This window comes from Carcharodon carcharias, chromosome 12 (assembly GCF_017639515.1).
Source record: "Carcharodon carcharias isolate sCarCar2 chromosome 12, sCarCar2.pri, whole genome shotgun sequence".
NCBI classification, from domain to species: domain Eukaryota; kingdom Metazoa; phylum Chordata; class Chondrichthyes; order Lamniformes; family Lamnidae; genus Carcharodon; species Carcharodon carcharias.
The window spans coordinates 52860300-52887786 of NC_054478.1; the positions used below are offsets into that span (position 1 = coordinate 52860300).

At 44.2% G+C, this 27487-nt stretch overlaps 1 protein-coding gene across 1 annotated transcript in view; it reads left to right on the forward strand.

Annotated features, from left to right (window-relative positions):
- The first annotated feature begins 323 nt into the window (after positions 1-323).
- Positions 324-27487, forward strand: part of LOC121284675 (inactive dipeptidyl peptidase 10-like) — an 864551-nt gene continuing 837387 nt past the window's right edge. Inside the window, exon 1 of the mRNA XM_041200234.1 lies at positions 324-482. Coding sequence (XP_041056168.1) covers positions 324-482 — 159 coding nt within the window. The remainder of the gene's footprint in view (positions 483-27487) is intronic.

The following is a 27487-nucleotide window of genomic DNA, read 5'->3' on the forward strand; positions in this document are numbered from 1 at the left end:
ATTAGAGTATAAGATAGCTTTTGTAACTTGTGTTATCCTTACAAATCTCTGTATACCTGTAAAGGTATCATTGTGGATGAAGGAGTATTGCAATATAGTTCATTTTCTCTTGTTAAATAAATGTTTAATCCTTTTGTTAAAAGTTCATCAGCTGACTTCTGTGACTGTTCAGTAGCTATTCTGCACATATTTATACAAGAAATTAAAAGTTAGGATCTATCAAGCTGGGTTCCACCCTGGGATTAGCTGGCCAGTAGTAACATCACTGGGATCATAACAGGTGTAAGGGATAGTGGCAGCAAGGGCACAAAATTGGATAACGGATGGTGAATGCTTGTTCTTCAGACTCAAAGGAAGTATACAGTCGGGTTCCCCAGTGGTTGGAATTTGGACCACTGCTCTTTTTCATGTATATGAATGACTTGGACTTGACTATTCAGGACATAATTTTAAAGTTTGCAGATGCTATGAAATACAGAAAGGTAGTAAACAGTGAGGAGGGACTGTGTACTTACTGTGAACATTAAAGTATAAGATAGCATTTGTAACTTGTGTTATCCTTACAAATCTCTATATACCTGTAAAGGTATCATTGTGGGTGAAGGAGTATTGCAATATAGTTCATTTTCTCTTGTTAAATAAATGTTTAATCCTTTTGTTAAAAGTTCATCAGCTGACTTCTGTGACTGTTCAGTAGCTATTCTGCACATATTTATACAAGAAATTAAACAATTATACAAGAAATTACAGAATTCAGGATGACAGCCTGGTGAAATGGGAAGAAACTTGACAGGTAAAATTTAATGCCGAGAAGTGTGAAATGATACACTTTGGTACAAGGAATGAGGAGGGGCAATATGAGCATTATGGTATAATATGAATGAGGTTGCAGGAACAGGGTGTCCTGGCAGTATACCTATGCAAATCTTCAAAAGTGACAGGATAAGATGATGAGGCTGGTCAAAAAGCACATGGCATCATTGGCTTTATTAATAGGGGGATAGAGAACAAAAGCAAGGAAGTTATGTGAAACCTTCTTAAAACACTGGTTGGCCTCAGTTGGAGTATTGTGTTCAGTTTGGAACACCACACTTAGGGGTAGATGTTCGCAGAGTTGAGCCAACTCCAGCAACCTTTAGAAATGGCAGGTGGGAGCTGGATGCAGGAGTCCTGCCCCCATTTCAGACATTCTATTTTTGCTGGCAGGGGAACGGGGCAGGGCTTGAATCACACAGGTGGGAACCCCAAACTCAGCAGAGCCATTTGAAATTCATGCTGAGTTCAAACAGACCCCATTTTTGCTATTCCCAGGGCCTTAACCTGTTGTGTGGAAGTCACAAATTCATGTGAAAGACTTACAAGTGTGATGATGTGAAGTTTGTTTTAAATCCCCCAGTCCTTTAAAAATTAAAATAAAAATACAGGCTGAAGTTGTCAGAGTTGAAAAGAAATCCACTGCTGGACTGCTTTGATTGACAGCTCATTTGGTGTAGAAAAATATTACTATCTGTTCCAAGCAGTTTTAATAGAGTCATTACTAACATTTCCCAAAGGCTGTTATTACAACCAAGGTCATTATGAATGCTTTGCTAAATTTCCAAAACTACAAAGCACTTAGCTCCCCTTCCCCATCCCCTAAGATGAGTTCAATTTTGATTGACAGTTTAAAGAGTTTATTAAAGGATTAAAACAAAAAAACTGCGGATGCTGGAAATCCAAAAAAAAACAATTACCTGGAAAAATGCAGCAGGTCTGGCAGCATCGGCAGAGAAGAATAGAGTTGACGTTTCAAGTCCTCATGACCCTTCAGCAGAACTGGGTGAATCCAAGGAGAGAGGTGAAATATAAGCTGGTTTAAGGTGGGGGGGGGTGTGGGGTGTTGGATGGGGGGAGAGAAGTGGAGGGGGTGGTGAGGTTGTAGGGACAAGCAAGCAGTGATAGGAGCAGATAATCAAAAGATGTCACAGACAAAAGAACAAAAGAACACAGAGGTGTTGAAGTTGGTGATATTATCTAAACGAATGCGCTAATTAAGAATGGATGGTAGGGCACTCAAGGTATAGCTCAAGTGGGGGTGGGGGGCATAAAAGATTTAAAAATAATGGAAATAAGTGGGAAAAGAAAAATCTATATAAATTATTGGAAAAAACAAAAGGAAGGGGGAAGAAACAGAAAGGGGATGGGGATGGAGGAGGGAGGTCAAGATCTAAAGTTGTTGAATTCAATATTCAGTCTGGAAGGCTGTAAGGTGACTAGTCAGAAGTTGAGGTGCTGTTCCTCCAGTTTGTGTTGGGCTCCACTGAAACAATGCAGCAAGCCAAGAACAGACATGTGGGCAAGAGAGCAGGGTGGAGTGTTAAAATGGCAAGCCACAGGGAGGTTTGGGTCATTCTTGCGGACAGACCGCAGATGTTCTGCAAAGCGGTCGCCCAGTTTACGTTTGGTCTCTCCAATGTAGAGGAGACCGCATTGGGAACAATGAATGCAGTGGACTAAGTTGGGGGAAATGCAAGTGAAATGCTGCTTCACTTGAAAGGAGTGTTTGGGCCCTTGGACGGTGAGGAGAGAGGAAGTGAAGGGGCAGGTGTTGCATCTTTTGCGTGGGCATGGGGAGGTGCCATAGGTGGGGGTTGAGGAGTAGGGGGTGATGGAGGAGTGGACCAGGGTGTCCCGGAAGGAACGATCCCTACGGAATGCCGCCGGGGGGGGGCGGTGAAGGGAAGATGTGTTTGGTAGTGGCATCATGCTGGAGTTGGCGGAAATGGCGGAGGATGATCCTTTGAATACAGAGGCTGGTGGGGTGATAAGTGAGGACAAGGGGGACCCTATCATGTTTCTAGGAGGGAGGAGAATGCATGAGGGTGGGTGCACGGGAGATGGGCCGGACACGGTTGAGGGCCCTGTCAACAACCGTGGGTGGAAAACCTCAGTTAAGGAAGAAGGAACTGTTTTTGAAGGTAGCATCATCAGAACAGATGCGACGGAGGCGAAGGAACTGAGAGAATGGGATGGAGTTCTTACAGGAAGCGAGGTGTGAGGAGCTGTAGTCGAGGTAGCTGTGAGAGTCGGTAGGCTTGTAATGGATATTGGTGGACAGTCTATCACCAGAGATTGAGACAGAGAGGTCAAGGAAGGGAAGGGAAGTGTCAGAGATGGACCACGTGAAAATGATGGTGGGGTGGAGATTGGAAACAAAATTAATAAATTTTTCCAAGTCCTGACGAGAGCATGAAGCAGCACCGAAGTAATCATCGATGTACCGGAGAAAGAGTTGTGGAAGGGGGCCGGAATAGGACTGGAACAAGGAATGTTCCACACACCCCATAAAGAGACAGGCATAGCTGGGGCCCATGCGGGTCCTTATTAAAGGATTTGCTGCCTTTGATGTGGTTACTGGATAGAACAGTTTATTTTTTGAACACTTGAGGGTGTTAAAAATTTTGAATGGGTTTCATGAATGGGAGGTTCCTCAGTATGAAACGTGTATGAGTCAGAGCTCAATTAGACTGCTAGGAATTAATCTTTTCTTTTCCATCTCTACATGGTTCCTGAGGTCTGCTCATCATGGATATTGAGTGAGTGCATATGCAGGTGGTATGGGGGTATACAGTGGCATGGAGCATCTGGGGGACATGAGTTAGCATAGAGCAGACAAGGCAGTATGAGGCATGGGAGTGGGTTGGGGATATTCATTGGCATGGAGAGGGCACTAGGATGATGCGGGTACGTAGGGCCATGGGGGTGCATGGGGTGAAGGTTAGCGGGTCTCACAGCTTATCAATTGGGACAAAGTCCCAGAGAACCCAAATGGGTCTTCTAACCAGCCCACCTGACACAAACCCACCTCTGTGGCCATGTATAATCCGCTTCTGGTGTTAGCAGGCCAGATGGTACTCCAAATGGGTGTAATGGGGAAATTTCTCAACTCAAGCTACCTGCCTTGGTGGTGAAAATACAGCCTGTGAGGAAGAATGCCAACATCACAGAGTGCAGAGATTTACTGGAATGGCACGACAGATGAAGGACTCTAGTATGTGGAGTGATTACAGAAGCTTTGGCTGTTCTCCTTGGAGCAGAGAAGATGAAGAGAAGATTTGATAGAGGTGTTCAAAATTATGAATTGTTTTAATAAGCAACAAAGTGGACATTGGTTCACGTGGTATAGGGGTCAATAACCAAAGGAAACAGGTTTAAGATTAATTGGCAAAAGAACTAGAGACAACATGAAGGATTTTTTTTCCATAGTGAATTGTTGTGATCTGGAATGCATTGCCTGAAAGGTGACAGAAGCAGATTCCAGAGCAACTTTCAAAGGGAGTTAGATAAATTCCTGAGGGCAACAAATTTGCAAGGCTATAAGGAAAGAGCAAGGGAGTGGTATTAATTAGATAGCACTTCCAAAGAGCTGGCATCAAATGGCCGCCTTCTATGTTGTATCCTTCAATGATTCGATGGCTGAGTTGTATTTCTTGTAATTGGCCTGTCACTGATCAGCACCAGACCTGGTAGTCACATTTTACGGTCCAAGCCTACCTTACTGACCCTGGTTACAATTGGCATAGCCAAAACAATGGACTAGCTCTTTTGATCAGTGGCGCTGCTGCGTACATTGCTGCTGACTTTGGAGATCATTGCCTGCTTATCTTTTTGCATCCTTCCAGACGGGACTTCAGGTCCTGGCTGAAATAATGAAGCACAGGCATCGATGGTGAAGACTAGTGAAGAGGAGCAGCATGGAGGGCACGCCACATTTTTAATGACATCAGCTGCTGTATTCAGATAAATCTTTGAAGAACTCAAGTCTTTCAGTGGGGTTAGTGAGTGAGTGGGTGTCTGAGTGAATGGGTGGTGGGATGGAAGTGGGTAGTCAAAGCGGGAGGATGGGTAGTTGGATCAGGAGGGTGGGTAGTCGGGTCAGGGGAGTGGGTTATTGGATTGGGGGGATGGTGTTGGGGTGTAAAGTCAGGGATGGTGGGCTGGGTTAATCACTGAGTTACACCAGAGATTAAACAGTGTAATAGTTCTAGTAAATATATCTGAATAAGTAGCGCATATCTAGTCCAAGTCTCTGACAGTGAGATCAGTGTAAGAGACATTCACAGAGGGTCCTGGGCAGCACAAATCTCCCATTAGAAGTTTAAACTTTGTGGGTGATTGCAGTGCCTGTGTGCATGTCAGGACTTCCTCAGGGTCCTGATGCACACCAGTAGTGTAAATTCAGTGCACTGCTGCTCCTGATACCGACACATCTGGCCCCAGACAATATGTCTCAAAAATATCCCTCTCTAGCCCACGTGAAACTATCAGAAATACAAAAAAAGCTCATCTTAAAATTTGTTAGATTAAATCCTATTTAATGGTTTAAACAGTATAAGTTGAAAAAATGATTTTTTTCATTATTTTCTGCTGTTTATGCTACTATTTAAAAATGTTTTTTTCACTCAGTAGGGTCAAAACTGCATCTTTCTCACACAATCAGAATTTATCCACTTGAGCCACAACTCTCCAGTTTTTTTTCTACCTAGTTCTCTTGTAATGAGTGTTGAACTGACATGCTGTGATTTTTGTTTACATACAGCAAGTAATCACCTATATTATTGCTTGCAGTAAGTTGGGGAAAATGTTGGTTTACAACGCATGTGTGCTGTCTCACAGAGCGTACGATATTACTATTGGGTTCCTGATTTGTGAGGACTAAATAAATCAAATTGAGGTTTATTACAAGATTCTTACCAATATTTTCAGGGCTCATATTTATGACACTTTTTCATCTAAAAACTGTAACTCATTGGTTTTCATTACTATTGTATGATATTTTCATAGGTGCTTGAATTTATTTCTTTCACTCCCTGTGAAGAACAAGATGTGGGCAATTCGTTTATACTGAAGGGATGAATTTCTGGAGATTCTCCCTATTGTTTACTGTAACTTTTGCTTAAAAACCATAGAACCACAAAGAAAAAATATAAACACAGTTTACTTGGCAGGTGATCAGGAGAACCCTTCCACTTCACTCACCTCCACCCCCACACAGAAATTCACTCTCCTAACTTGTAGCAACACCAGGGTGGGAGCTGCAATATTATTTCTTCTGCTCTTGGTTTACTTTTCACAGTGCAGCTGTATACATAAATAGCTAGCACAAACTGAAATGTTCAAGGATTCTGTTTTAGATTCCCAAGTTCAAACAAAGGAGAGAGTTTGGGAAAATCAAAGCCTTTAAGGGTGACTTTAACCTGACCCATTGGGCAGGTTGGGCAGTTAAAATAACTGAGTTACTTACTTGCCATAGAAGTGCCCAGATTCGACCAACCATGATTCTTGTTCAGGCTTCTGAAGAAATGGCTAAGCTGTCCACCCAAAATGAGTGGAGTCCTTCTTTAACTAGGTAGATTTGGGTTCATTAACACTGTTGGGCCTCCTGTACGATTTTAATTTGGGCTTGAACCCAACTTAAAACTTCCTTTCAGTCAGCTATTTTGCATGTAACACATTTTAACTGGCAATATTCTATTTATTTACTGCACACTTTCTCAATTATTATGCTTCATAATTAAAGTTTATTTTTGTTTGGTAATGAGCAAATTGTTCCCTTCAGTCATTCATATCAATGGAACACTGGAAACATGATACTGTTTTGGAGCAAACCTTCTATTCCAACATCAATTTGCTGTGGACGATAGCTGACTGGGTGTGTGCTCCAGGAATATAAACAAAAAAGAGAAATTCTAATAGCGTAAAATATTTACACGGTTGTTAAAACTCTTGAGGATTGTGTTACAGTGTCATGCACTGTAGGTCAGCTGTTATGGAACAAGAATATCGTACACAAGAGAGTGAATAATGTAAAACCAGCAGCTTCACAGAACTTCGCTGTGAAAATTAAATAGTGTTCAGGGTAGTAGTTTAGTGTAGCTGAATTCTGATATATAACCAATTCGACAAGCAATGTTGCACTTAGTCAGGAGTTCTATAAATGGAAATAAAGTCGCTCATCAGAAAACCTTGCGCCACTTAGGGGGTTGTGTTCTGGTGCAAAGAAAGCAAATCAGCATGAATGTGTACCTAGTATTTATTACCAATCTGCTATTTTAAAAAAGTTTACATTTCTATCTTGTTATAATGAAGTGTGCCATTATATTACACTAATTGGTTGGCCACAAAATTTGGCTGAATAGTTCCAGTAACTTTGGGGCTACAGGTGGCAGGTAATAGAAGAGTAGCACCCATGACGCTCCCATCCATTTCCAATATGGCGCTCATCGACCACCAAATTGTGAAGGGCATTAATCTGGCCATATGTGTGTACACTGGAAATATAAAGACTAGGCAGATTTACTTACAATTGACCAGCCATTTTCAACCCTGCCATTCCAGTTAATGCTCTCTCTCAAACAAAACCCAGACAGCTCAACATGCATTGAGCAGCACGAGGGATCCCTCCCCTGCCACTACCCACCAGTGATATTTATGGGGATCATCATTCAACTTGCATATTTGTTGCTTATTACTTTCTATTGGCTGTTGTTGAGTTCGCTAAAGCACTGAGTGAAGGGAATTTTAAACGTTGGTAAATATTTAGGCATATTGCAAGGGCCCGGATCACACCACTTGCTCCCTATCACGGGGTCTTTGACTGCAGTCCCCCTTCAGTTGCAGCATCAGAATGAGATGGAATAGAGGCAGCAAATAAGAGAAGCTGCTCACTGAGGGTGGAGTTGAGGGGCAAAAGACTGCCGACCAGGAAGCTTTACCCACCTAGAATGATCAGACAGCACCTCTCTTGCCAGCACGTAAGTCAGGAGCAGTGTGCTTGGGGGTTGCAATTTCACCAAGTAGGTGGTCATACAACTATGCCACCTCTTGGAATCAGGCCAAAAACTCATGGCAGGGGAGGAATGGTGTTGATAGGGGTTATTAAGGTGACGCGGGCCTGATATTTCTGTGAGGTTACTCCTCCAGACTACAACAGGTGACATAACAAACATGTCATAATTCACCATCCATCACTGTATCTGGGAGGTGACAGAGGCTCTTTCTGCCAGGAGGGGCAACTTCATTATCTTCTCTCTGAAGTAGGAAGAACATGCACTTGGTTGTGTGGGGATAGCAGGCTTTCCCATTCCCTTAGCATATATCTTGCATGTTCCTTTGCCTGGTCTATTGCTTCTGCACAGTGCTACCCAAATTGGCTGCTGCATAGCTGCTGGAAGGTTGCTGATGTTTAGTGGGCAAGAATGCAGATAGCCTTAGAGATGACCTTGAGCAGCTCTGGGCCTAGAAGGCTCAACTTTGGACTGCAGTGCCTTGGTATGGGTGGCTACAATCTGGACTAGCTGGGCAATGGCAGGGGCACTGGCATAGTGGCAGTGGTGGGAGCACGAATGCTGTCATCCTGAAAAAGGATGATAGGCATGCGCAAAAAGGACAGCCAGTTTGGGCTGAATTGGGTCACTGCCGCTCCTTTGTTTGACTTCTGTGTGAACCTGCAAGTCCCTTTAAGCACTGGTATCCACGACAGTGATGGCAGCAGCCTGAGCCTACATGATTTCCTGACCCCAGTCTGACCTTCAACACTCAGATATTGAATGGTTTCTGCTTGTGCTGCAATGAAACCTGAGACATATATCAGCCGTCAGACGCTGCATGATGCTTGGATCCACAAGCCTTCTCATGGGGTGGGCCACCTGCTGGAAAGGATGTGTTCCTGTACCAAATTAGAGCTGGATTTCTCCACACTCCATGACAGTGACAAAACACTTTCTGATAGGCCTGCCAATGCATCAAGTATTTTTGTGTGCATGCCTATCAGCTTTTTTCTATACACCATCTCATCTGAGTCCTCTGCAGCAAACCCATTTGTGACCTTACCCTCTGGGGAGATGGCACACACACAATCCTTTCCCAGAGCCTGGTTCTAGCCCATTCATGCCCAATGATCACCAAATGCAGGAAATCACCAAGGCTCCTTGGACAGCACCTTCCAAACCCACGACCGCTGCCATCTAGAAGAAGGGCAGCAGACACATGGGAACACCACCACCTGGATGTTCCCCTTCGAGTCGCTCACCATCCTGACTTGGAAATATATCGCCCTTCCTTCACTGTCGCTGGGTTAAAATCCTGGAACTCCCAACCTAACAGCACTGTGAGTGTACCTACACCATATGGACTGCAGTAGTTCAAGAAGGCAGCTCACCGCCCCCTTCTCAAGGGCAATTAAGAGTGGGCAGTAAGTGCTGGCCTAGCCAACAACGTCCATATCCCATAAATGAATTTTTAAAAAATGCAGATCCTGCTTCTTTGCTATTCTGTAAAGTTTGTACAGTGTCAGTGACTGAGCAGGTAGCTGTTGCTGTTAGGTTATGTGATGGTGTTTCTCCATCCTCAGTCTGTACTCCTTCTAGACCTTTAGCTGTTCTGTTGAAGGGTCATGAGGAATCGAAACATCAACTCTTTTCTTCTCCGCCGATGCTGCCAGACCTGCTGAGTTTGTCCAGGTAATTCTGTTTTTGTTTTGGATTTCCAGCATCCGCAGTTTTTTGTTTTTATCTCACACCACTGCCTGGCCAGACAGCAGTTCTTGGGTTTCTGAAAGCATCAACGCATAAAGAAATGTTTGGCTAAGGGAAAGGAAGACAAAGCAACCCATTTGCAGCTTGTGCATTGTAATAGATTGCAGGATGAAGATGAAATGGGATTTGAGAAGGCGTCTTGTTTAGGAACTGTAGTGTAAGGGTCTGGCACATATAGGGTTAATGTGGGACTAAGTGTAGTACCACACAGACAGCGATGTAAGAGAGCATGACCTGCACTGTCCCACTAGTGTTGGACAGAGCCATGTGCATTAGCAAGCATGAAGACAGCTCCTGGTTTGACCTCTTTAGGGTATATATGTACTTGGTTCTCGTAGTTAATAAATACATGCAATTAATCTACTTAAGACTGCAAAGACTTCATTGAGACTTATCAAACAATATCCAACACCCTACAACAGGAACACACTGTCATTTTTGACAGGTTGTAGCATTGCCATTCACACTAGTCTCAGACAGCTGCTCCAATTATTTTCAGCACTGTGGGATGAGCACATGTGGCTCTGCCTGTCCCTGCCAGTCAGCTGTTGCTGCCTTCTAATATGGGCCATTTTGTCCTGCCAAAGAGAGGAATCTGTATCAGTGAGTATATTTTAATGTGTTTTTTTTTAATTCATTCATGGGATGTGGGTGTCGCTGGCCATCCCTAATTGCCCTTGTTCAGAGATCTGTTAAGAGTCAACCACATTGCTGTGAGTCTGGAGTCACATGTAGGTCAGACCCAGTTAAGGAAGGCAGATTTCCTCCCCTAAAGGACATTAGTGAACCAAGTGGGTTTTTACAAAAATCAACAATGATTTCATGGTCATCATTAGACTTTTAATTCCAGATTTTATTGAATTCAAATTCCACCATCTACCATGGCAGGATTTGAACCCAGCTACTGGCTGCTTGTCCTAACAACAGCCCCCCCCCCCCCCCCGCCACCCCCCCCCCCCCCCCAACCTTAAATCAGCTTATATTTCACCCCTTTCCTATTTTTACTTAGTTCTGTTGAAGGGTCATGAGGACTCGAAACGTCAGCTGTGCTCTTCTCCGCCGATGCTGCCAGACTTGCTGAGTTTTTCCAGGTACTTCTGTTTCTGTTTTTGTTCCTCAGAACATTACCCTGGGTCTCTGAATGACTGGCCCAGGGACAATACCACTATGCCATTGCCTCCCCTTATCATAATTGAATAGTTTGCAGTATGTGCAATCTGTGAGATGTGAGTGTGCAGCTTGCAGCAATGCTAAGAGTATGAAGGTAAGGTGAAGCATATGAGTGTAAGGTTTGAGTCATGGTTAATATAGAATGTTGGTTGGCGTGTGAAGGATTGTGGTGAATGGAGCAGTGTGTGGGACTACTGGGGAAGTTGGTATATGATATGTGGCAATATATTCACTGGTCTTGATCACTAGCCTGAGGTCTTCAAACATCTTCTGGCAGTGTACCCAGGTCCTCAGGATTAGACTACTGTCATTGACCACAACAACTAGCTGCTCCTACTGCTTTCACAGTACTTGTGTGAGGGCCTTCTAGCTCCCTTAGGGAATAGAACCTTTCTCCTCCTGCATCAAGGCCTCCAGCATGGCATTCAAGGGGCTTTGGGCATGGTCTCTAGTCTGTTGCACTAGTTCAGTTGTTTCCTGCAGACCTTCTACTCTTCTTAAAGCAGTTTCAGCCCCTACAGCAGCCAGAAGGTACATTGTTTTAAAGAGGTGAAGTTTGGCTTTAGGTATAGTGCAGGCTAGCTTTGACTGGTCTCACATGAACTTGAGCATCCTGCTGAGGTGTGCAGCCACTCTGCAGTGCATTTAGCACTGAGTTACATGACACAATCATTATAATTAACAGACAGCACCAAGTTTTTGTGCTGCCGACATCACTTTGGGCACATGGTGATTGTGATCCCTATGTCTTTTTAAGTATTATTGAATTTAGCCCCTAGTGTCTTTTGTAAGATATTATATTCATTAAAAAAAGCCTGCATTGAGGAATAATCTTTAACTTGTTCTTTGGCTAAGTAGCCTCAGTATATAACCAACTGTCTCCTTCAATACCACATCCCACCCCCTCCACCTTCATCTCCAATAAGTAGATTGCTTTGTCACTTAGATTGTGATCTCACTTTAAGCTGCCTCTGCGACATTCCCACTTCACCTTTCCCACCAAGTCAAACTTTCCCTATGGGTTCCTTCTAACCTTGAACTCACATATTTCTCCAGCTTTATTCCTATCTCCTTGCACCCTCTTTCTGGGCACTTTTTATCCATGAGACCCATATCTTGCTGTCAAGTTCATGAACTGCTGACCCTTCATGTTAGTCTACGTTGTAAATGATTTCCCCTCATCATTATCCTGATCAGTTTCAAATTCAGCATCATAATCCCTTCCTTTTAATCCTTAAACTACTGCCCATCAACTCCCACCTCTCATTCCTCTTGAAAATCCTTGAATATGTTTCCACCTAAATCTGTGCCAATCTTTTCCACAACTTCATGTTTATACCTCTTCAGTTAGATGTCTGCCCCTGTCACTTAACTGATATAGCCCTAATCAAAGTGACAAATGATATTCCCTGTGATTATAACCATGGCACATTCCCTTTCTCACCGTTCTTGACTTCACTGAACTATTCTTTTCCAATACTTATCAATTTTTCTGCTGTGTGGATGGGACACTCCTCGCTTGGCTCCACTTATATCTGTCCAATTATAGCCAGAGTATCTCCTGTATTGGCTCATCCTCCTCTCCCTGAACTTTTGCATCTGAGATCCCCCTAATATCTATCCTTGATCCTTTCCTATTTCATTTACATACTGGTCTTGGCAATCCCGTTTGAAAGCCTGGGATCAGGTTCCACACATACACTGATGACAAACTGCTCTTCATCTACACCAGTTCTCTTGGCCCTATCACTGCCTTTGCCTTGTCAATCTTCCTGTCTGATATCCATTCATGAATGAGTGGCAGTTTTGCCCAGTTAGGCATTGGGAGACTAAAGCCATCATCTTCAGGTTTCAGCACAAAATCAAAATCTGCTCACCACCCATGTGGTCATTTATCAATATCATCCCTCCATCCCCTGAAAGCGGATGTTTAAAATCCATATCCTGTTCTCATCAGATCTCTGTAACCTCCTCCAGCCCTGAAACCCTTGGCTAACTGTGTTCCTCCAGTTCTGGGCCCTTGTGCAACCCTAATCCCTTTCCCATCATTGGTGGACATATTTTCAGCCATTTAGGTCCCAAGCTCTTGAATGCCCTCTCAATCTCTCCATCTCACTCTCTCTGATTCTTTAAGACCTCCTTATAACCTAACTCTTTGACCAAGCTATTAATTATTCCTCCTAACATCATCTTCTGTGGCTAAGCCACATCTTTGTATGAATAGATTTGTGTGAAATGCCTTGGTCTGTTTTTCTATGTTAGAATTGCTTTGGGAACATTTGCTCTTGTAAAATCATAGATGATGAAGAGCCTATTGTCTCAATATTAATGGGGAGACACTTTTGGTGTCAGCAGGGGGAGGGAGTCCTGGGGTTGGATCTTACAGGGCTTGGTAGACTCTAACCCCACTGCCCCCACCCACTGCCCCCTCCCCCGCACAAGCCTAAAATGTCAGTGGGATGCCTACAGGAAAAGAACAGCTGCCCTACTGTCATTTAAAGATCAGTTGACCGTTGATAGTCTGGACGTGGAATTTTCTTCCTTAAAGGACAGGAAGTCTGGCTTCAGAGAGTTGTTGGCTAATTGACTGGCCAGAAGCTCTGTACTTCCAGCAGCACCACATGGGAACAGTGGCCAGTGCTGGGACTATAGGTGGTCCTCAATGCAGATTGTCACTGGAGCCATACGCCTGGTAAGTTGTGGGGATTTTTCCAGGGTCAGGCTGGCAGGACCAGCGAGGAAGGTGAGGGGGTAGGGGGCTGGTTTTGAGAAAGCGGCAGGGGAAGATAAAGAGGAAAGTGTGGGAAGATGGGATGTACCTCCAAAGGACATGGAGAACCCAGAAAGGAGGTTCCCACCCCTTGCCTGACTCTAACCTGCAAACCTAAAGCTGCCAGGCTTCTCACATGGTGTGGGTGCCTGCCATAGGTAAAATAGTGGCAGAGGTGGGATGAAACCCCTAACTGGCCCAAAGGTGGACAGGCCACCCGACGTCTCTAATGCATCTCAAAAAATGTCCCATAGGTTGTGGGCAAGCGGGTAGGCAGCAGGAAGGCAATGTGCTGGATCTTATGAGCCCCTCCACCTTCATACTCACCACAGGGGAGTGTAAAATTCAGCCCCAGTTGAGAAATTGGAAGTACAGGTTTCCTGGATACCCTGCCAATAGTTACATAAGAACGTACAAATTAATAGCAGGAGTAGGCCGCTCAGCCCCTCGAGCCTGCTCCACCATTCAATAAGATCATTGCTGACCTGATTGTAACCCCAGCCGCACATTCCTGCCTACTTTTCACCCCCTCATTATTCAAGAATCATCTGGCTCTGCCTTAAAAATGGTCAAAGGTTCTGCTTCCATGGCCTTTTGTGGAAGAGAGTTCCAAAGACTCACTACCCTCTGAGGGGTATTGCTGCAAAAAGGTGCTAGCCTTCTCACTTTCTTTTACCTGGAGATCTGGTTGAAATTCTGTTTTTTAAAAAAGCTTGTTATAATGGAGGCACGTAACCTCCGTAAAATCTCTTGCTGACTGATCCACCTCCTGAGAATGGATTGGTTGCCTGGCCACCCTCCAAACAACCCTACCATCAGCCTCCATTAAAACTAAAAGTTGACAGGGCAACTTTAAAATTTTGTAAAATTTTAACTTCTCAGCCAGCCTGAACCCACCTGTTCTGGGGGATTAGAACTAACCTTTGTGTATGTAATGTTGATTAGATTAATCTCATAAGATTACATTGAGGAAGCATGGGCAGAATTTTACCCTTGGCATGCGGGCGCGTGCCCGACACACCGTTGCGTGAAATAAAGCTCGTTGACATCGGACGAGCGTCCCGACATCAACGCTCACTCCCGCGATATTTTGCTAGGTGAGCAAGCGATGAAGATGGAGGCGCACCCGCGATTAATTAAGTGGCCAGTTAAGCCTTTGAGAGACCAATTGACTCCGAGTTTACATAGCCCGTGCAATTTTGAGGCTGTCGCACAGGCAAGGTGGGCAGGCCACAATTTGCAAAACCTCATCCACGGGTGGGATAAGAGGGCTCAGTGGGCATGACAAAGCGAATAGTGAGTAGTCTTGGATATCACTTGCTGATGATTGCTTCCGTGAACAGGACAGCTTTGTTTTGCTTCAGCTCTGCATTCAGAGCATTTAGAGGCTTCAGTTCAGGACTCAGTGTTATCTTTCAGGTCCCCAGAGAATTCACAATGTGTGGGGCCTTCCAGGTATCAAACAGCTTCCCTGACCCTGTGAATGGGGATTGTGGTGTCCATTGGAGGCACCTCCTCTGAGGAGGAAGGGAGGGCCAGAAGGGGGAGGGGGCCAGGTGTCCTTATTCAGCTTCCAGGGGAGCGACCTATGGGATAAGAGATGCAGGCACAAGGGGTGCAGGGCCAACAGGAAGGCCAAGGAAGAAGGAGCTGCAGAAGAAGCCACTATCCTGCTGCCAGGGTTTACAGGCGGCGATGCAGCTGCATCAATATGCCTGAGGTGCAATGCTGAAGGAGTCTCCATCTCTCAAGGGAGACAGTGACCTCCATCTGTCAGAGGATTGGCCCTGAGATCAGCTCTGAGTATGTAGGTGGACACCCCATGCCAGTGGCTCTGAAGGTCACAGTGGTCTTAAACATCTATGCCTCCGGCTCTTTCCAGGGCTCAGTGAGGGAGCTGTGTGAAGTCCCCCAATCAGCTGTCCACAGTTGCTCAAACTAGCGACAGAAGCTCTGTTCAGGCGTGCATGGACTTGTGTTCATTACCATACGGACAAGGCCAGCCAGGCAGAACAAGCCAGAGGCTTCGCAGTGAATGCTGGCTTCCCCCGTATGTAGGGTGCTATCGACTGCACACATGCGCCCATCAAGGCGCCAGCGGGTGAGCCAGGAGCCTTAGTCATCAAGGAAGGGATTCCACTCCATGAACGTGCAGATAGTGTGTGATCACAGAATACTGATTCTGCAAGTCTGTGCAAGGTACCCTGGCAGCTCCCATGACGCTTACATCCTGAGACACTCCCAGGTGCCGAGGCTCTTCAGTGCTCCACCCCGACTGGATGAATGGCTTCTGGGTGACAAGGGCTATCCGCTCAAAATGTGGCTCATGACGCCTCTCCACCAACCAAGAACAGAGGCTGAGCAGCAGTACAACAGCAGCCGTGGCCCCACATGGTAGAGAGAACCATCATTCTTCTCAAGATGGGCTTCCGATGCCTGGACCATTCAGGGGGCGCACTGCAATACCCCCCAGACTGTGTGTCACTGATAGTGTTTGCATACTGCACTCTCCACAATCTGGCAATGGAAAGGGGGGAACAGACACCAAGTCACTCATTCCCTCATGTATCTCTGCCAAATCTTCCCACACACCCTGCTGGACATGCAGCATCTGCTGCCTCATAGACAACTCCAGAGGCCCATCATCAGCCATCGAATGAGCAGTGGAAGAAGATCACCTTGACGCAGTTGCACAGGCAACAGGCAATGAGTTCGAGGATGAGCATGGTGAGGACAATGCTGAGGGTATAGACACAGACCTGGGTAACCCCTAGGGAGGCAGGGATACCCAGGAAGCTTTGATCCAATGATCCTTTGGCTAGCCCACCAAATAAGAACCACCAGCACATGCCAGGACTGCAGGCTTCATATTCGATCCCTGACAGGACCAGTTCCTTGGTCAACAACATAGACTATGTGCCAGTGCAATAAAGTTTAAGGAGTCACATGTCCATCATAGCATCATGGCTTATCCTGCACCTACAGAGCAAATGAAGCATCCAGAGGCCAGTTGCAAAAAAAAAGTCTCATTTACTTCTGAGTGACAAACATTGCAGAAATGAACATTCGCTGGTGTTTTATATCACACCATTAAAAAAAAAACTGAAAAATGGGGGAAATAAATATCACCTGTGATGTGTTTAAGGTGCTTTAAGTTTTCACTTGCGAGTGCTATGTCTAGGTGCTCCCCCCTCGCTAGCAACAGCATTGGAGACAGCCTGCTCATTCTGCTGTCTTGTTGGCCTTGATGACCTTGGTCGGCATCCTCTGGCCCGTGGAGCCTTTGCTGGCCCCGCCTGGGAGAGAGCGGCCAGTGCCATGACTGGCATCTTCCCAGTCACCGCAGCCTCACCAGATGCTACAGTCACTGGCAGAGGGGTAGAGGAGCTGCTGCTGTTATCCAGAGCAGCCTGAGAGGAGATCGCAGAAATGATAGGCAGCTCGTACACCAACGTCAGGTTGCTTTGGACCTCCCTGCTCACCATTGATGGATGGGCGCCTTGCTGGGATACTGGGTGCCCAATCCATCTCCCACACTGACACTGGCCAGCTGAGGTCATTGCCGGTGTGAGGGCTTGCAAGTCCGAGCGCATCCCCAGTAGCCCCTGATTCTGTCCCTGGAGGAATCTCTCCATAAGAATCGCCACTCTCTCCATGGAGGAGGCATTGCGTTCGGCCATGAGGGTCAACGCAGTGCTTATACTCCGCAGGGGCCCCTCCACAACAGACACCAAGTCACACATTCCCTTATGTATCTCCGCAAAATCTTCCCACACACCCTGCTGGACATCCAGCATCTGCTGCCTCCTGGACAACTCCAGAGGCCCATCATCAGCCATCGACTGAGCATCAGCAGCCCTCCAACTGCTGGCGCCCTGGGCACTCTCTACCTCCGCCTGCACCTCAAGCGAGTGCGAAGTGCCCTCACCAAGATAATAGAGGCTGAGCTTATGCACACTGAAGTGCTGGTATCTATGCTAGTGCATGCTTGACAGAAAGGAAGTGATGCTAGTGCGTGCTTAGCATGCTGGTCCTCGGGGGTCAGGGGTGGGCCTTCAGGCTCCTCACAACAAAGGGCTGCTGGTGAACCTAAAAGGGAGAAGAAGGACATGTCATTAGTTTAAGTCATTAGGCTGTCAGTGTGCATGCCTTGTACCATGATGAGACAGAGATCTGCATCATGGTGCCCTCGTCTTTCCATTATCAGTGGGCATCCCAGGTTCAAGGCACATATCAATATACAGACTACACTGGAATTGTTGCAAAAGCCACATTCTCACCTCAATGCACTGCACTCTTATCTCCCTCTGGCACCCCAACCTCACCGTGGCTGCTTGACCGAGGTTGTGCCTCTCCAGCTCCAGGGCCTCCTGCTCATATCTACTAAGGATGAGGAGGTGTGGGGGTCCCCCGCCAGTTCATGACCTCTTTGCATTGTTATGGGATGTTTTCTCCTGGAAGGATAGGGGAACGTTGATTAGTCCACTCTCTACATGCAACGCCATTGCAGCTTGGCCAATCCCACCTGAGGGACACCTCACAGGGCTCAGCACATTCATGACTCTGGAGCCACAAGGCGCTCAGCCCAAGCAGCCAGATCCTGTCTCACTGACATTTGCCACTCACCCTGTAACACCTCTGAGGTCCACGGTGGGGGAGTGGGGGGGAGATGGGCAGCTCTTACTTATTCTGCAAAGTGACCCATGACAATACGGTACTCACGCTTCCCGATCGCAGGTTAAAACACTTCCGACACTGCACCTATGTGTATCTCACCACGTCATAGCTGCTGACCCTGGATGCCACCTCCACCCAGGCCTTTTTGGTGAGGTTGGGGGGGGCCTCCTTCTCCTATCCCTGGGGACAAATGTTCCTCTCTGTGCTGCCACTTCCTCCAGGAGGGCAGCGAGGTGCTCATCTGAGAAACGTGGGGCCAACCGCCCCGCTGATCTGCCCCACTGCCTGCCGTGTCTACCCGCCATGGTATCCATGCACAGGACTTCCGCATCCTTTGGTGACAGTCTTCCAGGGGCTGCCAAGGCTGCATTTGAATCAGCCACCATGCCCATACCCCTGCCCGCCCCTTTGTGCTCATTCAAAGGCCGTGTCTCACACGGAGCGGGCCATAATTGACCTGCCCGTGTAAAATCGCGGTACGCTGCAGATCACAGACAGCAGATGTCTTCTCAACCACCCCCGCCCGTCCCTGCTGAGCACCCCCGCCAAGGGTAAAATTCTGCCCCATATTTCCCTTTTCAGATGAAAAATGGAGTGTGTGGTCGTGTTTACTATTATTAAGTAATTTTAGTTAAATAGAAGAATTTTTCTAATACAATGGAAGCATTATCTCCAAGAAGATCTCAACTCCCTGTGGGTATAAACAATTTAACATGTTTCAACTTTTGCTCCCTTATTCTACTTCCCTTTAAATTGTCCTGTTTAAGATGGAGAGTTGTTGACAATTACACTATTTCTAAATATACTTATCTGTCATAGGTTTTTAATAATGATTACATTTTAACAAGCTGGTTATGAATTAGCATCATATGGTTGAATGTCCTGATATTGCTTTGAGATAAAGTCACCTTTGATTTATGTTATGATTAAGCAAAGAACAGTCTGATCATAACCAAACCTATATTAGTGTGAATTATTCTGTATGTCTCAGATGTGGTGATATCACACAGCTTAAAGCCAGATCTTTGGGCTTGAAGAAACCATCCTGATTGATGGAGCACAGTTGTCCTTGACAATTTTTAATGGATACCATTCATACATTAGTTGATGCATAACCTTATATAATGGTGTTATAAACGATTTCAAATATTTTAGTAGCTAAACTAAGTTTATCTATGAAGTGACAGAAAGCATGTTGTTGATAATTTATAGAGTTAAATTAAAATCTTCTCTATAAGGTGTATTTATACTTTACTGTTGTTTCTGACCTAAAAGGAAAAAAAAAACAATTTGGATGCACTTTACTGAAAGGAGATTAAGTCCCGCAGAGATGTAGCCATAGTGATAGTCACAAGGCCTGTCTATTCATATTTACGTAGGGATAATGGTTTTGATTAAACTGATCCCTTGTGACATTCAAAAAAATTCAGTAAATAACTAAGTATACATATGTTGGAATCCAACAAACTGGAACCAGTGTCACGAAAAGCAGCTGCTATTTACTTTTAATTTTCTTGAACATCTCAGCACATGAGTATTAGTAAAAAAAAACATGAACTGGTAAGAGGAGAAAAAGGAGTCCCTTTTTCCAAACAACTGACAATACATTAAATTGGGGAAGAAATGAATTAGTTAACCATGAAAATGGTGTGAAATTCCCAACTACATTTTTGTCATTGAGGCTGGAATGAATTTATTCATTGCCATAAATGTTTTCACCGAAGCTTGGAGAAGTGAGCAAAGACATCCACAGATGTAGAAGAATAACAATCAAAGGTTCTTCCCAAAGCTTCATTCCTATTTTGCGCATTTTATGGTTTGCTTTGTTAAAATTATCACAGAATCACAGAATATTAATAGCACTGAAGGAGGCCATTTGGCCCGTTATGTCAGCACCGGCTCTCCAAATGAGCATGATGATCTAATGCCTTTGCCCTGTCTCTTCCCAGCACCCTTGCACATTGTTTCTATTCAAATAATCATCTAATGCCCTCTTGAATGCCTCGATTGAACCTGCCTCCATCACACTTCCAGGCAGTGCATTCTAGACCTGAATCACTTGTGTGAAAACATTTTTTCTCATGTCACATTTGCTTCTTTTGCAAATCACTTTAAATCTGTGTCCTTTCGTTCTTGATCATTTTATGAGCAAGAACAGCTTCTCCCTCTCTACTCTGTCCAGCCCCCTCATGGTTTTGAAGATCTCTATGAAATCTCCTCTTAGCCTACTACTCTCCAAGGAGAACAAGTCCAAACTTCTCCGATCCATCCTCATAGCTGAAGTTTCTTATCCCTGGAACCATTCTTGTAAACTTCTTCTGCACTCTCTCCAATGTGTTCACATCCTTCCTATCATGTAGCTCCCTGAACTGTACACAATACTCCAGCTGAGGTCTAACGAGTGTCTTATATAAATTCAGCACAACCTCCCAGCTCTTGTACTCTGTGCCCCTATTAATAAAGCCCAGGATACTATATGTTTTATTAACGGCTCTCTCCACCTGATCTGCCACCTTCAATGATCCATGCACATGTACACCCAAATCTTTCTGCTCCTGCACACCTTCAAGATTTCACCCCTTATTTTATATTGTCTGTCCGTGTTCTTCCTACCAAAATGCATCACCTCACACTTCTCTGCATTGAACTTCATCTGCCTCCTATCTGTCCACTCCACTAACTTGCCTATGTCCTCTTGAAGTTCCACACCATCCTCCTCACAGTTCACGACACTTCCAAGCTTCGTATCACCCGCAAACCTTGAAATTGTCCCCTGCACACAAAGATCTACATCATTAATATATATCAGAAAAAGCAAGGGTCCCAATATCAACACCTGGGGAACTCCACTACAAACCTTCCTCCAGCCCTGAAAAATATCCATTGACCATTACTCTCTGCTTCCTATTTTTCAGCTAATTTTGTATCCATGTTACTACTGTCCTTTTTATTCCATGAGCAATAATTTTCTCACAAGTCTGTTGTGTGGCACTGTATCAAATGCCTTTTGAAAGTCCATGTACACCATATCAACAGCATTACCCTCATCAACTTTTTCTGTTACCTATTTAGCAAGTTAGTTAAACACGATTTCCCCTTTAGAAATCCATGCTGGCTCTTCCTTATCAACCCATATTTTTCCATGTGACTACTAATTCTATTTCTTAAAAATCAATTGCTTTATATTAGTCCATGGCTTTGAATGATAAGTTAGATTCAGAGCCTATCTTTTCTTACCCTGACTGTTCGACACCACCAAGCTGCCAAGGAATTCTTACCAGTGATGAAAATTATTGGACAGCAATTCAGTGATAGCACTCTTAGCTCTGATCCAGAATGTTTGCCAGAATAACTCACCTAAAGTCAGCAAAACCAGCACAAATATTTGTCAGTACATTAAAGTTTCCCTGATTTTTTGCATTAGTTTATAAAAACATCACACAAGAAATTGGCCCCCATGCCTGCAGACTGAATTGGCCACCATTGCAAGTTTTTATTAATTGCTCTTCTTGCAGGCCTTTAAGGAGGCTCTAAAATTAAACTCATTTTTGGGTGCTAAGACACTAATAGATACACTTTAAAAGTTTTTGAATTTTTTAGTTTGTTATGAAACTGACTGCTGTACATCAATATAAGTAGCAAACGGTTCTGTATAATTTCTTTCAACATAATTTACAGTTATTCAAAATTGGGTTACACACATGTTGATTAGATGTTATGTTTAAAGGTACTTAGTTTTTGCGATGAGCATATTTTCAGCTTTGTTAATCAAACTGCATCAGCTGACCACTCTTTAGCATATTGCAGAGTGATCTTTAAAGCAAGATTCTTTTCTGGTTCTAAGACACCATCCAATTGTACTGGTTTGCAGCAGAATATAATATAAGAAATAGGAGTAAGATTGCACCATAAGCCAGTTGAGCCTGTTCCATCATTTAATATGATCATGGCTGATCTTTGGCTTCAACACCACTTTCCTGCCCACTCCCTATATCTCTTTATTCCAGCTGCTAGACTGAAAATCTGTCTTTCTCAGCCTCAAATATAATCAATGTTGATGCATACACAAAGCTTTAGGGTAGGGAATTCCAAAGATTCACAACCCTCCTCATCTCAGTTCTAAATGATTGGCTCCTTATCTTGAGACCATGCTCCCATATTCTAGATTCCCCGGCCAAGGGTAACAATGTCTTTGCGTCTACTGTGTAAAGCCCCTTCAGAATCTTGTATGTTTTGTATCTGGAAATATGCAAATAAAGTTGAGCGAAAACCCAAAGAAGAGAGAAGCATTTCTCAAAATTGCACATTTTATGGCAAAATTTGCACCTGGCTCACCCATTGTGCCCAACACAGAAACTCAGCCCCAGAATGTGGAATCTTATCCGTTTTTCTGAGCGGCCATATAAAATGCAGCTATTTGTTATGAAATCACCAGTCCTGATAGAACATCTGTAGCACTTCATATTATTTTGCAATGTCAGAGATGTTCCTTGGAGAGATTAAATTCTTGTCATCCACACAAAATGACGTGAAATCCTCTGCCTCTGAATCACATTAGATGGTGTCACAAAAAAATAATTATACTTCTAATTTTCAACATAAAAGTGGCCATGCATGTAATATGCATTAAGGTGTTTAAACAATTGTTACTGCTCATCTGCAGCTTACAACTTTGTCTCCAGAGACATACTGGGCAGGTACATTTTTAGAATACTATCATCAGTTACAATATTCCCTATGCCACGTCCTTTTCTGCAGAAACTTGGCCTATATGTGTCATGCTAATAATATTTCAATTTGAAACGTTCTAAAGACTTCCCAAACTGATTCTCTCCTTGGCTGCTTTTCACAGATTGACTCAAAATTGTCACAGGATGCATTGTTCCCTACCAACACTACAACTTAATTATTTCTATTTCATTCATAAGCCAAGCTTAAGTCTTCTACCCTCTGTTACAATCTCCAGCTGAGGTTACCACCGGACAAGCCTGATCCCGGGGTGAACCCAGCTTTATAGTTTCTAACTTTTATTTGTTTGTTTAGATATGAGGCGGAGAGTGGCTACTGAACAGAGTCATGAAGGCAGTTGATGAACTTTTAATGAAAAAATAAAACATTTATTCAACAAGAAAAAATAAACTATATTACAATACTCCTTCACCCAACTATACCTTTACAGAAATATACAGATCTGTAAGGATAACATAAGTTACAACAACTATCTTATACTTTAATGTTCACAGTAAGTACACAGTCCATGTAGCAACCTGTGGTCAGACACACCACACTCTGAAATGAAGTGACAGATGCCACCTCAACCAGATGCTATGGATCTCTCCTCAACTCCTCCACTAGATATTTATCATACTGTGAGCCAAACAGTCTCACTGAATTCCATCTTTCACACGAGGGTTTCTAATCTCCACTCTCCAAGAACTCACTTTGGAATCTTCTCCCAAACCAACGCTGTCTATCAGACGCCTTCCACAAGGGTTCACCTTCTAGGTTTCAAACTCTCCGTCCAATGTTCCTCTTTCCTAGGTCACCACGTGCATTCAAGTTGTCTTCCACACATCCTCTCTCACCCAACTCAGCCATCAACAGTACACCACTGTTTGCCCATAGCAAAGAGTTACAGACCTTCAGCCATCTCTTTGGACTTTCTTGTCTCTTACAAACAAATTCTCGCTTTGAATCTGCTTTCTGTAGCTTTTGTCTTTTTAAATCTGAAGCTTGGAGCCTTTCTCTCTGCCCCTCACTCTTAACTTCACTTAACAGGATCTTTTCCAGGTTCCTGTCCTTCCTTTGACTAGAAGGTCATCTCTGGACTTTCCCATCTTCCACTCCCCTGGATTTCAGGGTCTTTTCCTTAGCTTGGGATTGGCTATCTGTCCCCTTTTCTCCAGTCTCTCCTGGCAGCAACTTTCAAATAAACCAACTGAGCTCCACAGCTTCCAAATAAAAACTGCTTTATCTCTTCTTTTGTGTGTGTGTTGGTGGGAGGGACCTGCCTCTCTGGCCCCCTGTTGCTGAGCAACAGTTCAATTCCTCTACCCTTGTTTATTTAACTTAGCTGCAACCGTCATAAAAGACCTCATTAGAAATGCAAGCACCCTTTTAAAGTAAAGCTAAAATTCCATTTGACCTTCCTTAACACGCAGTCACAGAAATACAAAACAAAATTAATCAAACTTAAACTTTAAAGCTAAAACTCATTCCTAATATCTACAAATACCAATATAACTTACTTAAATTCTCTCTCTTTCCTAACAGCTCATACATTCTTCCAAGGCAAGATTTCTGAGAGGTTCCTTTAATTATTTTTCAAATAGAATTGCATGTTTGCTTCTAGCTTTGGCCTGTAAAACTGAGGTCATAGCAAAACCAGACTTGAGCCTAATTTGCTAGAGGCTAATTCATAAACCATTGTAAACTGGAAGCAAACACAAAAAATTCTCTCAGCAATACTAATAGGAAACACAGACATAAACAAAGCACTGGATCAGCAGGGAATTAAATACAGATTACCATGAATGTAATACCTTACATTACATCAACAGATACTTTATTTTCTTCTGATCATAGAGCTTTAGATAACAGCTATGGGCTGGCGGTTAGAATGATAGCACGTACTATATAACATTATAGCTGCATCATCATTGTAAAAAGACAAGGGGCTGGATTTTATGGGCTGCCATGTTCCCTGCAAATCACAGGGCACCCACACCACCCCTCAACCCAGCTGACAAAAGGTCAGTCAGGAGGCCACCTACCAAAAAGTTGGCTGCCTCTAAGCCATTTTATGCTTGACGGTGCATTAATTGGCTCAGAACAAGATTTCCACCCCGATCTGGGAAGGTCATCCCGCCTTAAGAGAGCTGCCAGCCAATCCAATTGGCCGGCAGCTCTGCAGTCCCAGCCAATTTTGATTGGTGGCCACTGCTCGGACCACAGCTAGTCCCCAAAGAACAAACTATGGAAATCAGACTTCAGGTAAGTCCACGGTATTGGCAGAGCCTGGGTGGCACACCCCAGCAATGGAGCCAAGGAGAGTGAGGAGCTGGGTTTGGAAGTCCAGGGTGCGGTCTTAACAGGGTATGACCTTGGGGTGGGTAATTCTAATGGGCACAGGGGATCCCCAAGGAAGCTCAGCTCCCTCTTGCCTGACACCAGCTTGCCCAGAGAATGCTGCTGGGCCACCTGCTTGGCTGGGCCTCCCTCTGCCATGGGTAAAGTAGTGGCAGGAGTGAGCTGGGGCACTTAAGTGATCAACTGAAAAGATAGGCTCTGATTTTAGTTCAGTGCGGGCAGGGGCTGAGGTGGATGGCAAACTTCACCAGTGTGAGACTGAGGAGATGTTAACTTTCAGACATCATTTGCAGAGGCCATGAAACCTGACAAGCCAGTGGATGGAGAAGTTAGGGAGTCAGGAAGCAATCACAAGGGAACTGAAAAATAGTTTCTAGTGGCACCAAGCTTCTTTCACCCATCGCCCCCAGTGCTCGCTGACCGACACAGACTCTCAGTGAAGCAGCACCTTGATTTTAAAATTCTCAATCTTGTTTTCAAATCCTTCCAGGGTTGAATTGCCCCTTCTTATTTTTGTACTGCTGTCTACTTCTGCAATCCTCTGAGATATCTGCGCTCCTTCAATTTTGGCCTCTTGAGCTTCCTCAGTCTTTCATCGCTCCATTTGATGGTCATGCTTTCAGCTACTGGGAACTGAAGCTATGGAATACCCTTTCTAAACCTTTCCGCATCTCACTGCTCCTTGAATACGCTCCTTAAAGCCTATTTCTTTAACCAAGCTTTTGATCATCTGCTGAATACCCCTTTAAGTGGCTTGATGCTGAATTTTAGTTTATAATACACCTCTAAAGCACCTGGTGAAGTTCATTATGTTAAAGATGTTAAATAAATACAAGTTGTTTTTGTAAGTGTTTGGCAAGGAGTCAGGAGAGCATTGTGGTCAGAGCACAAGGAAGGACACATAGAATAGGTCCAAGGCTTTCCTGTGAAGACAGAAAATCATCCCTGCTCCTGAAGGCTCACAAGGAAACCCCTCACACTCACCCTTCCAAAATAAAATTAACCTACTTTTCAGTGCCTCTTCCGGCTCCAGCTATTAACTGCCAGCTTAGTCTGGCGAGGAGGCCACATGACTTCCCCGTGCAGGCTTAGGCTTAAAACTGGTGTTTTCCTAGTGACATAATTGGAGCCAAATGAGAGTTTGTAGCTGTGAAAGGCTTTTTGAGATTTTGTTGGAATGTATAGCATTGTAGAGCAGGCAAATGTAACTTAATTTCCTTGTTTTAAAACATTTTGGGTATTTGCATAGTTTATTTGTGTATTGAATAACCTCCTTTATTGAGCAGTAACTGACACAGTTATTTGTAAGTTTAACTGAAATATTTTGAAATTCTTTGAACCATATATTACTTAGAAATCAATATTGAAGCAGTATCAAAGGAAAAGAGTAAGGAACAAAATACTTCTTTGTTGAGGGGGAATAACTGTAGGCACCCGTTGATCCACAAGGATGCCTCTCCCAATGCTAATTTGGCAGTCAGGCTTCCTTGTAGCCTGTGGTCACTTTGATCATCTTCACGAGTGACTGCATTGCAATTTATTCAGTTTTGTGCCTTTGGGGCTTTATCGCATAGTTTTAAGAAATTTTGGAAAAGAAATCTGCAGATTATAATGCATATGACTTGAAGGTGAATAGTTGCCACTTGGATTTAAACATATACAACAAAGATAACATGGTTGCCACTGAGCGCTGTAGATTTGGACATTTGAACCCTGATCTGACAGTTCAGATAGGCAAGGTATTATTTTCCCAAAGAAAACATATCTTTAAGGCAAAATTCTGTTTTCGCTGAAGCTCTGAAATGAAAACAGAAAATACTGGAAAGACGCAGTCGGTCTGGCAGCATCTGTGTAGAAAAAAAACAAAGTTATTGTTTCATGCTGATGGCTTTTTATCAGAAATGTATACTATTCATTAAAGGTGGAAGTGATTATCAGACCCTCTGCTGCTCTTCAGCCTGATAGGACACGAATACCTTATTTTCCTTCCTTTCCTCCCTCTCTAAGTACTTCGCTGTGCCAGCTTTGGATATGATTATGAACTCAATGGGCTGAATCTTCCACAGAGTAATGTGGCAATCACCATTGGATTGCCACTCTTATTTAATTAGTCAGGGCCTGGGGGAGGTTAGCCGGAGATTCGGGAGGGTAGCCGAGGGGTGAGGCGGTGGTAGTCAGGAGATTTGGGGGGGGTGGGGTGGTTATT